The sequence below is a fragment of the Silurus meridionalis genome, chromosome 13, assembly GCF_014805685.1.
Source record: "Silurus meridionalis isolate SWU-2019-XX chromosome 13, ASM1480568v1, whole genome shotgun sequence".
NCBI classification, from domain to species: domain Eukaryota; kingdom Metazoa; phylum Chordata; class Actinopteri; order Siluriformes; family Siluridae; genus Silurus; species Silurus meridionalis.
The window spans coordinates 23,900,852-23,916,436 of NC_060896.1; the positions used below are offsets into that span (position 1 = coordinate 23,900,852).

The 15,585-nt window shown below is 36.6% G+C and overlaps 1 protein-coding gene across 1 annotated transcript; it reads right to left on the reverse strand.

Moving 5' to 3' along the window:
- Positions 1 to 224: 224 nt before the first annotated feature.
- LOC124395337 (beta-1,4-galactosyltransferase galt-1-like) lies at positions 225 to 6,345 on the reverse strand. Its single transcript, XM_046863755.1, has 2 exons — positions 6,170 to 6,345; positions 225 to 2,720 (listed from the first exon to the last, which is right to left on the reverse strand). The coding sequence occupies exons 1-2, from the start codon at positions 6,196 to 6,198 to the stop codon at positions 1,367 to 1,369; spliced, it is 1,383 nt and encodes a 460-aa protein (XP_046719711.1). The 5' UTR covers positions 6,199 to 6,345; the 3' UTR covers positions 225 to 1,366.
- Between the last annotated feature and the right edge of the window lie 9,240 nt (positions 6,346 to 15,585).

Consider the following 15,585-nt stretch of genomic DNA (forward strand, 5'->3'; position numbering starts at 1 on the left):
AATTAGACCTATAAATATGATTATAACAGTTGGTCATACTGAATAACACAGATTTATTTTGTGAGTAAATAATTTCTGGAGATGGTCCTGTTTTAACCTACAGTGTGTCCTAATGCCAATGATTTTTTTTTTCTAAAATAGACCATAGGTGTATTAAATTCTTTCTTCTTAGGAAGAATACATGTTCTCCTTAATAAGTCCCATTCTCATGAAGACACTTCTAATAGACGGATTTAATCATTTATTGTATTTTAGAGTATATTAAAAGCAGAACCCATTACAGAACTTATCAAAAATAAGAGCGCTGTTTTGTCAACCTGATTTTAATGTTAATGCAGATCACATCATTCATTATTTATCTTTACTTTATACTTCCGAGATACAAAAATAGCAAAATTTACTTTAACATTATTTACAGGTCTATTCACATAGCATTTGATGTTCATCCCAGATCAATTCAATAGGATTTTGGTGCATTGACTGAGCAGGCCATTGCATGATAGATGTATGCTTTTGGTCATAGTCCTGATGGTTCCAATTAGCTGCAGTCCAGATAGAAATATGGAATGGTAGACATGTTGGTTCAGCATTTCTTTCACCCAGAATAAGTCTCCAATCCATTTACCTTCCACCTCCATGTTAGACTGGGGCAGTGAGGCAGTCTGCTAAAATCTTCTCTCCTGTTTTTTATCTTACATTTATTCTTCTGTTAGAGCCAAATTTGGATTCATCTGGCCACAGAACTGTATCACAAACATAAGAACATTCATGTGTCTCAAAAGAGACTAGGAAAATAAAAGAAGCTTCTTACTTAGCAGATGTAGAACAAAAGCGATGTAGAAATGAGAAATGAGTAAACAACCAAAATGATCATTTATCATGGAATGTTTACAGTACAGTTGAACCCAGTTATATCGCCGGCCTAGGGGTTTGCCAAAAAGCGTCGAGATAACCGATGATTGGAATAAACGCAAACCAATATGGCGGAAATATATTAATGTGCGAGTATATTAACGTGAAATTTCTTTATGTACATGATGTGCGTTAATAAATAAGAATGTACATGCACGTGTTTTTGCATCACCGCGATATATATATATAAATATGATATAAAAATGTACATACATGTTTGCTAACAACAAAAGGCACATGTGCACCAACTAACAGCAGAGATTTAGAAGTTTACAATACTGTGTAATACCCCCCCTTGTGCTCGAGATATTAGGGTTCGGCGACATAAAATAATCGATATAACCGATTAAAAAATGCTAAAACAAAGAGAGAATTTGGCGGTTCCACTTCAAAAACGTCGACTTAATAGGGTTGTCGAGTTAACCGAGGTCGAGATAAGTGGGTTTGACTGTATTTATAAGTCTGAAATATGCTCTGTTTCCAGTGCTTGTTGAAGGACTTTTGAAACAGCTAAGATAAGACTGTCTGCGTAGTCTCTGAGATGTGTGTCCTGTATTTGGGATTGTGCTGCCAGCCTTTCCTTTGGAACATGTCGAATGTGATACATGCGAGCAATCTGAGAATCCACTCTGACAGTACTCTTTATGATATCCAAAAATCCATGTACTGTAGCCTTATAAACTAAACGAGGATCAACAATGACTTTGAAGCTATTGAATTCTTTTGGATCATTTCCTATTCTAATAATATGTTCTAAAATGTTGTCTCCTGCAAACTTCTTCCAGTAGTCTGGTGAGTATTTAGAGTTTGAATCATTGATGGAAAGGGGGAAAAAATTATTCTCAAACTCAAAGCCACCATGATTACTGTATTTCTTCTCTAATTCAGGTAGGAGTTCTGTCCAGCTTTTAAACTTAAGAGGAAGTATGAATTCATCCAAATCTTGCAGAGCTACATAGTGACTCTGGTACATGTAACGATACACACAGTCATTAAGTGCTGCAATTTGACCAAAGTAATGCAGCTCTCCTGGTGTTTCGGACTTCTGCCAGCCTCTGGACACATTGATGTAAGATGCTATTGTCCAGGGTATGATCTCCACAAATTGTTGCCTGACGTAGTAATCCAGAACCTTCTGTATATCTTTATTGCAGTTGGTTTTGTAAATCGCTACCTTCTGGACACCGAGCATCCTATACATCTCCATGGCCTGCACAAGCATCAACACATTCCTATAATCAAACATGGCAGAAATGCAAACAGTGAACTTATAAGGAAAGACTTCCTGTTTCTGTTGATTCCTAACAGGTTGAAAGACGTGAATGTCCTGCGAGGATTCATCCTCTTCAGGTGATCGGGAAGTGATTGCCACATGTGTTGGTTTTGTACACATATCTGGTATATTGCAGGTAATGTCAGCCGTGCCGTATTCAAAGCCAAAGTGGTCAGAGTGAATGTCATATGTAGCAGTTACAGATATTTTCTGTCCGTTGCAGCACAGCAAGCAGTGATACTCTGGGTTTTCACTACGAAGCACTATAGCGATTGTCCGTATCATTTTCTCCTTTTGGCGGTGCTCTATGTAGGAGCCGACCATGTACGTCTTCAGATTGCTGACTTTAATGATTGGATTTTTTTGCACTTTTATGCCACATGGCATTAAAGGTAGAGGCTTTTCCTTTCCTTTATCCGGCAAGGGAATTTTATTCTGTTCATTTTTCAATTGAAGGAGCAAATAAACAATCAGACTGGGAAGTCCAATGATGAAGAACCACACACACATTTTCTTCAGTGCTACTTTTGCTGCCCTGCAAAGAAAATGAAAGTTTGTTAAACTCTGTGTGCAGTTATAAATGCTTTTTTAGTTATAAATGATCATTTCGAAGGGCTAAAAAAGGGCAAAGATTTTTGGTCATAAACACACACACACACACACACACACACACACACACACACACACACATGTTAATATATATATATATATATATATATATATATATATATATATATATATATATATATATATATATATATATATATGTTTATATTATATGTTAATATTTTGTACATAATAAATTGTAATAATTTGTAAATAAATGTCTGATTTATGTTTGGTACATAATTTTGGTGAAGGCGCATGTATAGTTAAAAAAGACATAATTACATAATTAAATAGGACAGGATTTTAAAGGCTTCACTTGAAACTGTCACTTGTTTACACCATGGTTGCATTTTCAGCAGTGTTAACTTAAGCAGTTTAAAACTAACACTATAAATAAGTTAACTTGATTGCACACTTTGCTTACAATATATACATATAAACATATGCACAGGTAATGCATTGACATTGAGTGACTCATAAACGGAATAAGTTTTAACTTAATTCAGGACACCTGATTAGAATTTTAAAAAGGCACTATATTCGTGGCTCAATTGGAACCTAACTAACAGCAAGTTAGTAGAAATCCGCAGCAGGACCGAATGTTCAGTAATGTTAGAAATAACATTTTAATCTATGTATTTGGTCAAACACTGTACACTATTACGTTTATCAAGTGACATAATGTCTAGATGGATTCGTTAAGGTACCGTAGAAGCTGTCTTAGTACCGTAACCCACAAGTTCCGGGGGACCACTTTTGCATATGTGTGTGTGTATATACTATATATATATATATATATATATATATATATATATATATATATATATATATATATATATATATAAAATGTTTGTATTTTGACTGCACCCATATGAGCTTAAAGGGCCATAAATTTGTATTATTTATATTTTATTATTATGTGGGGGCAATTGTCATACACAATTATGACACTTGGAGGTAGTTCAGGACCTGCTGAATGCATAAAATAATCTTCATTAAGCAACATAATAGAACTTAACAAAGGAAGAGCTTGTTACTAAAATGATTAGCAATAAGAAACTGAAATTTAATGGCATACAAAAATAAATAAATAAATAAATAAACATTTAATCCACAGAATGTGTATTTTTCCAATTCAATGTTTGCCAAGTAATATCAAGTAATATTTTAAATTTGTAGGAAAGATTCTGAAATATTTTAAGTAATGTTGCTTGTTGCTCATAGTAAACTCATTTTAAAGTATGGACCACTAAGGTGTCATTAAACATAAATAACTGGAAATGCCACCACTCTTCATAATAGGAATACACATAAAATTTTAAAGGTAATAAAAAGAGCATCTTTTATTGGATATCAGCCAAATATAATACTTTATTACAGATAAATGCATGTACCAGAAAAGGATTTCCTTAGAGTAACCTTAATTATCCATGTATTACACAATGTGTTGGAAACATTCCTTCAAAATTCTGGTCCATTAAATTTTCTGTTTTATCTATTCCAAAAGTGCTGTACTGACATGGTAGGCCAGTGAAGTACAATTTACATGGAACTCGGCCATTGAATTGTCACATTATTACGATTGCAGCTTGATGAGAAAAACTGTGTCAATAAAGAGAGTTACATTCTTAGCACCAACCCACAGAATGACTATGACATCCGATCAGTGATTGATTGAGGGCATCAATGAAAGGCAAGAAATCTACAAAATCCAGCCTCACCTGTTAAAACAAGGGATGTGGGATCACTCATCACTGTCTTTTTTTCACTTTTCTGCATAAGCTCTTGACAATGAAAATCCCAGAATATCAGCATTTTTTTTCCCCAAACACTTCCGTCTAATGTGTTCTGTAAAAGCTATCTAAAGTTCTAAATCTGAATATGTATACTTTATGTATTGCACTACTGCTTGTTAAAGTTCAACAGGCTGACTATAATGATAATGGAAACACTTTTAGTGGAGTATACTTCAAAGTTGTTGGTTAAAGGATGTGGTGCTAGGTGTTTAAAACGGAGTGTACAGAATATAACTCTAAAAATGTATACAGGAAGTTACTGCAATCTACTGTAATAACAATAGTAGTAGTGTTAAACATTAAGTGTAGAACTCAAAGATTTCCAAAGTAGCTAAATACTTTAAACAAATGTCATCAGGAGTGAAAACCTATATATTTGAAATTGTTTATGGGCCAAACACGATCTGCCAAATATGTATTTTAATAGTCTTTACATACACACAAAAACATAATGATGATGATAATAATAATAATAATAATAATAATAATAATAATAATAATAATAATAATAATAATAAAAGAAGAAGATTTGTTCAAGAATTAAGCAGGAATTAAACACTATTAATATTTTTTCTATTTATGGACATGGTCCCTTGTGAGGCTGGGTGGTGTAGATAACCACATGACTTATCTTTAAAAAAGTTCTTGAAGATATTTTTTGGAACATTTTGTACACTAACACATACATTTTTGTGCCATTTTACACCAGAAATGTTCATCGTTATGATTTTACAGTTGTCGATACAAATGAATTTCCTCGTTTTAGCTTTCCTCTTTTAGAGTTCACTAAAGGAAACATGCAAATGTAGGCACACAAAGTCTCAGGAGTGCATGTTACATTCTTACCCATTTTCAGAGAAAATACTTTGCTGTTAATTGTGTTGAAAGCTTCATATTTTGGGTTTGTCTCATCATCATCATCATCATCATCATCATCATCAACATCATCATCAACATCATCATGTTTCTTACATGAATACATCACATTAATCTGTCCAAACAAACATTTTGCACAATTGCCATTTTAGATGTAACTTGTGCCGGAAACGAGTGTGTATGAAGTTCACCACTATTAAAACACTACTTTGTATATTTTACAGCCACACACAGGAGCACAGTGCACTTCAACAGACCAGCATGCACTTCAATTCGAGTATATTAGAAGTAAATACTGATGTATATTTGTAGAAGAACACGAGCTTTACCTCGGACGTTTTGTATTTCAGCGCGGTTACACTTACAGTTATGCTCAGATTCCACCCAGTTTTTGGGTCTCTTATTTCAGATGTTCGTAGTTTCTTAACTTCATTATAAACACGTAATAAAGCAGCTTATTAATCTAAAAAGCTTTTCCTTCCTCGTGTTTTTAATCATCTTTTTCAGCAAAAGTTCAAAATATTAAAGTCAGAGTTCATATCATTGTTAGAAACCGTTATACGCATCTAAAACCGAAAGCGAAACTACGCATTTATAATATACTATAATTTATAATATAATATAATACACTATATTATAATGAAATATATTATTTACTTCAATTGGAAACCTTTTAAATGAGAATAATCTTAAAATGCTTTACCTTGGATGAGCACCTTTTAGCGTGTCCATTTTCTCTGGTTTTGTTCCGTGCCCGTCTTCGTGTGTGTGTGTGTGTGCATACACTTTAGTGACATACACAACTGCGTTAAGTAAAAATGCTTTACATATGCACTCACACTGAACTTGAATACGGTTAAATATGAAAATAAGACTGGGGATCATCAACCGACAGGACAACAAAAAAAAGCATATTGACAAAGCTGGACATGGTTCAAGAATGTCATTAATGATTAAAAAAATGCAGTGCTATCACAAAAAACTTGGAATTTCATCAAATAGCACAAGCAAACCTAAGCAAAACAAACAACAACATACAAATACAACAAACACAATGCAGCCTGTATACATTCATTAGATAACACAATTTTTTCTTCTTTTGTCTTGTAAAAAACTGTAGTCAGTTCTTCAGCTTTTAACAGAGTCTTTTATAACATTAGTATCTGTACTTTTTGAGTAAAGGGGTAAGTATCTGTACTTTTTGAGTGAAGAATGTGTGTACTTTTGCCATCTCAAGTCTGCCAATAATGCAGTTTGAACATTAGGATCTGTAGTGCAAAACTGAAATGCAGACTGCCTGGTTGAAGGCCACTTGAAGAAAGTCAGCGCTAAGTGTAAATGTGAAATGAAAGTTTTTCAAAATTAAAACCATCTTGTGTGACACTTGCAAGATTTAACTGGTGTTCCATAGAAGCAGGAAATACCTGCCATGAGAGGAGTTAGAACCATGACCTTGCCCTGTTTGTCTTAATGTAAAGGAAGTCAAAGAGTAAAGTGTATTTAAATAAAAATAAATAAAACAATAGTTCAAGTAAAAGCTTTGACATAATTTACACGTCTTTATTTTGTTCCCATCCTATGTTACTTTCTTCTACAAAACAGAAAGACAGAATCAGCCAGTCGGTTACTTTTTCCATATAACTGAAGAGAATGCTAAATTAGACTTTTTCAGTCATTTTCCTTAATATCTTAATGAAGAAAATCATACAGTTTGGGTTATTTAAACTGTTTGGACAAATATTGCATAAAAAACACAATAAAAAAGACTTCACAATAATTAAACATATACATATGATTACGACAGTTGGTCACACTGAAAAACACAGATTTATTTTGTGTGTAAATAGTTTCAGGAGACGGCCCTGTTTTAAACTTAAGTGTATCCTAATGCCGATGTTTTGTTTCTTCTTATTTTTTCTAAGGAAGAATACATGTACGCCATAGAAAGTCCCATTCTCCTAAAGACAATTCTATTGAAGGTATTTAATCTTCTTTGTATTTCAGACTATATTAGCAGAACTTATCAAAAATAAGAGTGCTGTATTTCTGTTAACACTATTTTAATGATAATGCAGATCACATCATTGATTATTTATACTTTATACAAAACTTTTATGCAAGGTTACTTAAAGCAGTAGAGAAAGCCATTGCATCAACAAATGCTTTCTTATATGCCTTATGATAGGCCTTATAGCTTCTTCTTCTTCTTTTTCTTCTTCTAGTTCTTTTTCTTCCTTTGGCTGCTCCCATCAGGGGTCGCCACAGCAGATCATCCACCTCCATACCACCCTGTCCTCTACATCTGCATTTTCAAACCAACTACCTGAATGTCTTCCCTCAACACATCCATAAATCTCCTCCTTGGCCCACCTCTTTTCCTCCTTCTTGGCAGCTCCATCCTCAGCATTCTACTACAGATATACCCCATGTCCCTCCCCTGCACATGTCCAAACCATCTCAATTGTGCCTTGTCTCCAAAACATTCTACGTGCACTGTCCCTTTAACAAACTCTTTTCCAATCCAATCTATCCTTTTTAGTCCCAAAGAAAAGCCCAGCAACTTCACCTTTGCCACCTTCATCTCCGCCTCTTGTGTTTTACTCAATGCCACTTTCTCTGAATCATATAACATGGCAGGTCTCACCACAGTCTAATAAACTTTCCCTTTCACTCTTGCAGATACCTGCAAATCATCTGCAGAAATCTTTACTGCAACAAAGATGGTCCTCGAAACCCCAAGTTGTGGTAGTACTTGTGCTGCCCTGTAAAGAAAAGAAATAGAAATTGTTAAACATTGTATGCATCAGAAAAATGCTTCTTTAATTATAATGGATCATTATGAGCGGATACCAAATGCTCAGGTCTGGACTTTGTAGTCTCACAATTGAAGGACAACATTTTGGGGGTTATGATACACATATTCTGGATAGTGAAGGACAGGCTCATAGAACAGATATTTAAAACCCATTTATGGCAAACAGCAATACATCTGTGTACGTTGTGTTTATAAATTTTTTGTTCCTGATTGAAAAACTGTGTGGCACAGCCCCAGCCCAGTGTGTCCGGGCACCTCAAAGCACAGAAACAGAAACAAAAACTGACAGAGAGAGAGATCGAGGGGCACCGGGCGACACTCCAGACCCAAGCCTAAGGAGTGGGCGGACCTGAGGGCCATCCTCTCTGACAAGCGAGCTTCGGCTTAGAGGCCCTGACAACCGAATGGCCTCAAATTTTTGAACGATGGTGAACACCTTATTATACAGTACCAGGATGTCAGTTTGTTAACCATGCCATGGTACATGCTTCCCTCCACCTTCACCCGGTCTTGTAGCGGATGGAGGAGACCCGCTGCCTCTAAAGAGGCCCCATCGCCTGCAGGGCACTGCTCCAGCCACTCTAGATGTGTCAGAGACCAGGCTTAAGAGACCGGTTCCCTTACAAGACTTCGTGGCAGCTTGGGAGAGCCTACCAGACGTGTCTTAGTGGGTCCTGCGCAGTGTAGAGAAGGGCTACTAGATTCAGTTCGGAGCAGGTTCTGGTCATGGAAGAGGAAGCACGCACTCTCTTAAGGAAGGAAGGTGGTCCCTCCCTTAGACAGAGTCCGGGTTCTACAGCCAGTACTTTGTGGTTCTGAAGAAGGATGGGGGTAGTGTCCCAATATAAATCTACACTCCTTGAACTGCTCATTAATGAGGCTAAGGTTCAGGATGCTCACCCTCAAGCAGGTCGTGTCTCAGATCAGGTCCGAGGAATGGTTCATCACAATAGATCTAAAGGACGCATACTTCCACGTATCCATTCTTCTGGTTCCTGGGCAAAGCTTACCAATATCGGGTTCCCGATATCGGGTAACCCGTTCAGCCTTGCACTCTCACCCTGCACCTTCACAAAATGCATTTATGCGGCTTTGACCCCACTGAAACCCCTCCAGTGGTGGCTCAGAGACAGAGGGTTCTCCCGCAAGGGCAACCCAATCCGCACTATCAAGGTCTCACAGCGAGCCCTTCGAGATTTAAATGTGTGGAAAGAACCTGTGTTCCTGTCTCAAGTCCTGGGAGTTCTTTGTCATCACATAATGCTGACGACAGATGCGTCCCTTACGGGCTGGGAAACGGTCATGAGTGGCCACTCTGCACAAGGTCAGTGAAGCAGGCTCCATTTCACTTGGTACATAAACTGCCTAGAGATGCTGGCTGTGTTTCTGGCTCTGAAACACTTTCTTCCAGACCTAAGGTTTCTCCATATCGGTGGTTTCTTATATCAATTATCAGGGGGGTTGCGACCCCTATACAGGCTGGCATGGCAGATCCTCCTGGGGTCCCAAAGAAGACTGCTCTCATTGAGGGCTGCTTACATCCCTGGGTACCTAAATCACCCTCTCGAGGCAAGGGCCGAGGCCTGGGGAACGGAGGTTCAAATATGTCAGAAGTTTTACAGAGTACATGTGGATTTGTTTGCAACTCAAGAAACATAGCACTGTTTTCCCTCACTCACCCACACCCCTTGGGCCTGGACACCATGGATAGAGTCCGTCTCCTCCTGGTGGCCCCTCGGTGGCGGTGAAGACCATATTTGCAGACCTGGAGGCCATAATGGGGTTTGTAGTGCAAAACTGTAATGCAGACTGCCTGGTTGCGGGCCACTAGAAGAAAGTCAGCACTAAGAGAAAATGTTGAGTTAGATGCAATTGTTACAATAAAGTTTGTGAAAGTTTTCGAAATTAAAACCATCTTGTGTAACACCTGCAAAATGAAACTGGTGTTTCATGGAAGCAGCATGTCTAAAGAGGAAATATGAGAGAGTTGGAACCATGACCTTGCCCTGTTTGTCTTAACATAAAGGAATTTAAGAAGAAGACATTAAAAAACAGTTAATCAAAAAAGTAAAAGCTCTTTCATCATTTAATTGCCTTTATTTTGTTCCAATCCAATATTACTTTCTTCTTATTTACTTCTATAGAACAGAAAGACAGAATCAGCCAGTCATTTACTTTTCTGTAAAGCTGAAGAGAATGCTAAATTAGACTTTTTCAATTATTTTTTTACATAGCTCACTGAAGAAAAAAAATATCATACAGGTTGGGTTTAAGTCATTATTTGAACTGGATGAATATTGCCAGTTATTGGCAAATATGACAGTTGTTTACACTGAGATTTTTCAGATTGGCCAACCATTTCTTACAGTAATGATGAGACAGCTTTTCTCTTTACTTCAATCTTTTTTGCCAATATATGAATTTGTTCAGTAGATATAGTGTCACTAATAGGGCTGTTGACTCTGTACTCACCCTTTCCTCTGCACAAGACAACTAATCGTCTAAAGCACATTAAATAGCCAAGAAATGTCAACCTCATGAATCTGATGAGACAATGGCATAAATTTGCCAGGCTATCAAAGCTAGATATAGCTACTTTGTACAATATAAAATTGTATACATTTTCTGGTTAACACTTTTTGTTTACTATATAATTCCATAAGTGTTCTTTCATAGTTTTGATGTAATCAGTATTAATAAAACAATGATAAAAATACATGAAAAAACAATAAGAAGAAGGTGTGTCCAATGTTTTAACTGGTACTGAATATACAAGATGCTTTGGGCATTAATGAGCTACAGATTAATCATATTATTCTTTGTGGTTTGTTAAATATTTGCCCTGAGAGAAAAATAAAATAAAATGGCTTTTCAAATCTACTTGTTTGTACATATTGTGCTGTGTGTCAGCTCTTGGCTGCAATACTTGTCCCTATTTCTCTCTCTCTCTCTCTCTCTCTCTCTCTCTCTCTCTCTCTCTCTTGCTTTCTTTCATGACCATAAATAACTCTGTAGTGAGTATCTGAACTATTCCGGTTCTAAAGTACTTCTGTTGTGAAACTCAGCTACAGGAAACCATAAAGAAACACGTGTAGAAGCAGAAACTGGTATTACAGAAAACTGTGTTATTGAGGACAACACTGGCTAAACACATTTTGAAAAATACACTGGCTAACCCTAAGGCATAAATTCATTACAGATTGCATAAATTATGCTGTGTTTGTTTAGCATTTACCTCACTATATATATATATATATATATATATATATATATATATATATATATATATATATATATATATATATATACATCTGTATATATTCACATAGAAGTGGGGAAGAGGTCCTCTGGTAGCCTATTATATGTAAATCTTTGAAGGGTTTAGCGTGACTGTAAATTCATCAGTTTATATGAATCCAGCTTTGTGAACGCATAAATTCTTTGGAATTTGGTAGGTGAAGAGTATTCAGTTTTCTCTGTTTTGCATTTGGAATACAGTCAAATTTTTACACAGAGGAGTTCAGTTAAAGGCACAGTGGTTGCAAAATATTCCACACAGAATCATTGGGCCAAAAACAAGACAGGAAAGTGTCAAAAAGGAAGAAAGCCACACACACACATGACCAAATTGGCATAAAGAGGTTACAATGATGAGTTACAGATTTGACTACAAAGTTTCCAGAGCAGCACACAGTCCTCCCAAGTGCTAACTGTATGAAACGTGTACTTTTTGTAAAGGTACTCAGAATCTTGTTTGCTTCAAATGATTTGTATACTGCTGTTAGCGTGCTGATATTCTAAAACACGACATTGACCTTAATAAAATCCAATCCCAGTCAGAAGGGATTTCCATTACTGTAGCTCAAGTGTCAGGGTTTTTCCTTATAAAATAAAAAGATCTGTTAGCAATTAAAACCATATTTTATACAGTGCATCCAGAAAGTATCCACAACGCTTTACTTTTCCACATTTTGTAATGTTACAGCCTTATTACAAAATGCTCTGACATGCACTGCTAACTGTGGGACCTTAAATAGACACGTGTGTGCCTTTCCAAATCATGTCCAATCAACTGAATTTACCACAAGTGAACTCTAATCAAGTTGCAGACACATTTCAAGGATGATCAGTGGAAATAGGATGCACCTGAGCTCAATTTTGATTGTCATGGCAAAAGCTGTGAATACTTATGTACATGTTATTTATTTTTATTTTTGTAATAAATTTGCAAAGAATTGCAGAATTTATTCAAACAAACATCTTTCATGTTGTCATTATGGGGAATTGTTTGTAGAATTTCAAGGAACTAATGAATTGAATTCAATTTGGAATATTGCTGTAACATAACAAAACGCGGAACAAAAAAAAACGTAGGGTTTTTTGCTTGTGTATATATTTTATGTTTTTATCCAAGCTATGCAGTATCATTTCCCTTTTCCGAAAATGTTATTGTGCCTGAAAAAGCCTTCCTCTCCTCCCATCTCCTTCCTCCTATTCTTTCAGTCTATTGCTACAATGTTGCTTATATTATTAACCCTCTGATGTGTAAGAAGTCACCAAATCTGCAACATTTAGCTAATCACAAATAATTTATATTTAATGCAAGTTGCAGTTTTATAATTCGAGAAACATTTCCAGCCTACAACGCAGACAGGAATTACAGTGGTGTTAATGTCTATTTATAAGAAATATGGCTATTAATATATGAATTATGAATACATTCAATCTTATTACAAGAATTTACTGTCCTATATCATCCAGCTGCAGTCTGACAGGGCAAAACATTGTTAAGTGGTATCAATTATTATGCTGTGCATTTATTTTTCTCTTTACTTGACCAATTGTTTTAATGATCAGAAATGAAGCCATCTGTGCTGGTACAGTGTTAAATTGCATTTAAGACTTTTTGGCATTGAAACGTGAATTTACCAAGCTACTAATAAAACTGCCTGAATTCATTTGTCCAACAGTGGCAAATACTAAATTCAAATCGGAAATGTGATGCACTGTTACACATTGCACATTCAACGATTAGTATCTTTTTTTGCCATGTAGAGACAAGGAAACTATTTCGTCTTGTTTCTGACATGTGAAACAAGACAGACATGTAATGCATGTCTAATACAACAATACTTTAAATACTGTAAATGGAAAGGTAATTCTATTATATTTTAATGCCACAAAGTAAATTTGACCATTATCTATCTTGTTGCTCCACTGCAAGGAGACATGTGCAGGGATAATAAGGCAAACCTCCCAGCTATCAAATCACAGCTGTTTTTTTTTTTAGTAAATAAATAATAATATTTTTTTTAATGGCTGTATGACAAGTGGGTTAATGAACTAGAAGACTTTGTCACAGCATCCAGGACTTTGGAAAGTGCGACCTCTACTGGAATGATGAATTATTGTGGACTGGCGTTATCTTTGATTGTAGGAAATGAGAGGCTGCATGAGCCTAATTAGCTAATCGACCTTGCTCATTGTAATCTGTGGAACAGACAATTAAGCCCGTTTGATAATAGTCTTAACAGTGGAAGCATAGCAATACAGAACTTAATCAATTGAACTCACAACCTTTTGAAAAATACGCTAAACTTAACCCTAACTATGGATATTTACCGTTCTTAACCACTGAACCAAAACTACCTCACAGCCACTTTTTTATTGATTGGTCAGGTGCTTCCGGCTTTAGGTATTTATGCAACTAAAGTGAAATAGGGTCAGTCTTATTAACAAATTTAGTCTTGGGTGGAAAATGTAGATTCGCTCATGCTTATTGTTAAGCATGCCATGCAATGACTCTCTTAGCTAAAGGACTGCTGGCAGAAAGGCAGCTTTTAAGGACACTCCTTCAAGCTAACTTCATGCATAGCCTCTTAAACACTTTAAGATATTCCAACTTAAAAGGAATGTATCATGCAGGGCTCTGAGAGGATCGGGTAAATAGAAAAATCTTGCCCTTTTAGCAAGCAAATGGGATTCCAGAGAGCTGCCATATACACTCATAAAGAATGGTCATTGTGCTAGTACACAGGAGTCAGCCAATAAGGTGGACAACATTCACAAAGCAATTTTCACCTGGATAGTATGTTTCAAAAGTGTTTCCTGGGCTCTAGATCATAGTCTTCAGCTGGTGATTCGGTCTAAGTGGACAAACTGCACACAAGCATCCTGGCTAGCGATGCACAATTCCACTTGAAGGGAACCTGACAGGGAACCTGTCATCCAGTGAGTGTAGCAGTAGAAAACAAGATCTCTCTCTCCATCTCAAGATCACAAGGGGGCATTGTGGTCTGTTTGTTGAATCCCATGTAATAGAAGTAATCAGTTATAGTGAAAAAAGTAATATAACATTGGGAAAGGCCTGTCATAATCACTAACTATTAGTTAAATATGACATTGATAAAGAGGATCTTGTGTAACCCATCAAACCCTTCTTAGATCTTGGCTATTAGCAAGGCACAAGCATGATTTCCCTGTAAAACTCCCATAGGCTTATCTTTGGTTGGAGTCTTAATAATATAGTTGACCACACCCATACTCCTACGCACATATTTAGTTGCCATGAGGAAAGTTATGTTTAGGCCCACATGTAGAGATTCCCAGCACTGTAAGAAAGCTTGATTGCTAATATAAACGGACCATAACATGGCGACATCTAGGGACCAACAAAAATGCTTCAGGACTTCCCTCAGCTCCAGCTGTTTGGCCCACCTTACACCAGAAGGAGCTAATCACCTTTGGGACCACTGTGGCACCAGACAGCCCTAATCTTGTAAGATCACATAATAATAAAAGTTGTCCACCACACCTATGCCTATGTGCACATAAATTAGTTTTCATGAGGGTAATTGTGAAAAAAAAAACAAAAAAACAAACAGAACATGGAGGAGGAATGGCTTCCGGACCACTCTTAGCTTCATTTGTTTTGCCTTAAACTAGAGAGAACTAACCACCTTTGGGAAACCTGTGGCACCAGCCAGCCTGAAATAAGCATATCTGGTGATTATCAATCTCCAGTGAGAAACATACTGTACCACTCCTGGCTCCTTATCTTAAAAACATCCTGCTCACTTCCAGCGAGCTAATCATCTGAATTCCTCTACAGAGACATGGACACATTTCTGTCTGTTTCTAGGTCAAGTTTCATTAGCATGACTCTTCTAGCCAATGCCTGCAGTTCCAGCAAGCCTAAGGATTACTGATGCTGCTGCTGTCATCAGTCCAAGAATTCTCCACAGAAGCTGATCTGCAGGTTGCAGCCTGGCTGAACCCCACCAGCCATTGTGATGATATTCACC

What these genes read in the sequence shown, in the direction of transcription:
- LOC124395337 (XM_046863755.1), bottom strand. Translation starts at nt 6,198, where the DNA reads ATGGACACGCTAAAAGGTGCTCATCCAAG. An exon ending in CTAAAAGGTGCTCATCCAAG is followed by an intron (nt 2,721 to 6,169) that starts GTAAAGCATTTT and finishes TTTTCTTTGCAG; the next exon opens with GGCAGCAAAAGTAGCACTGA.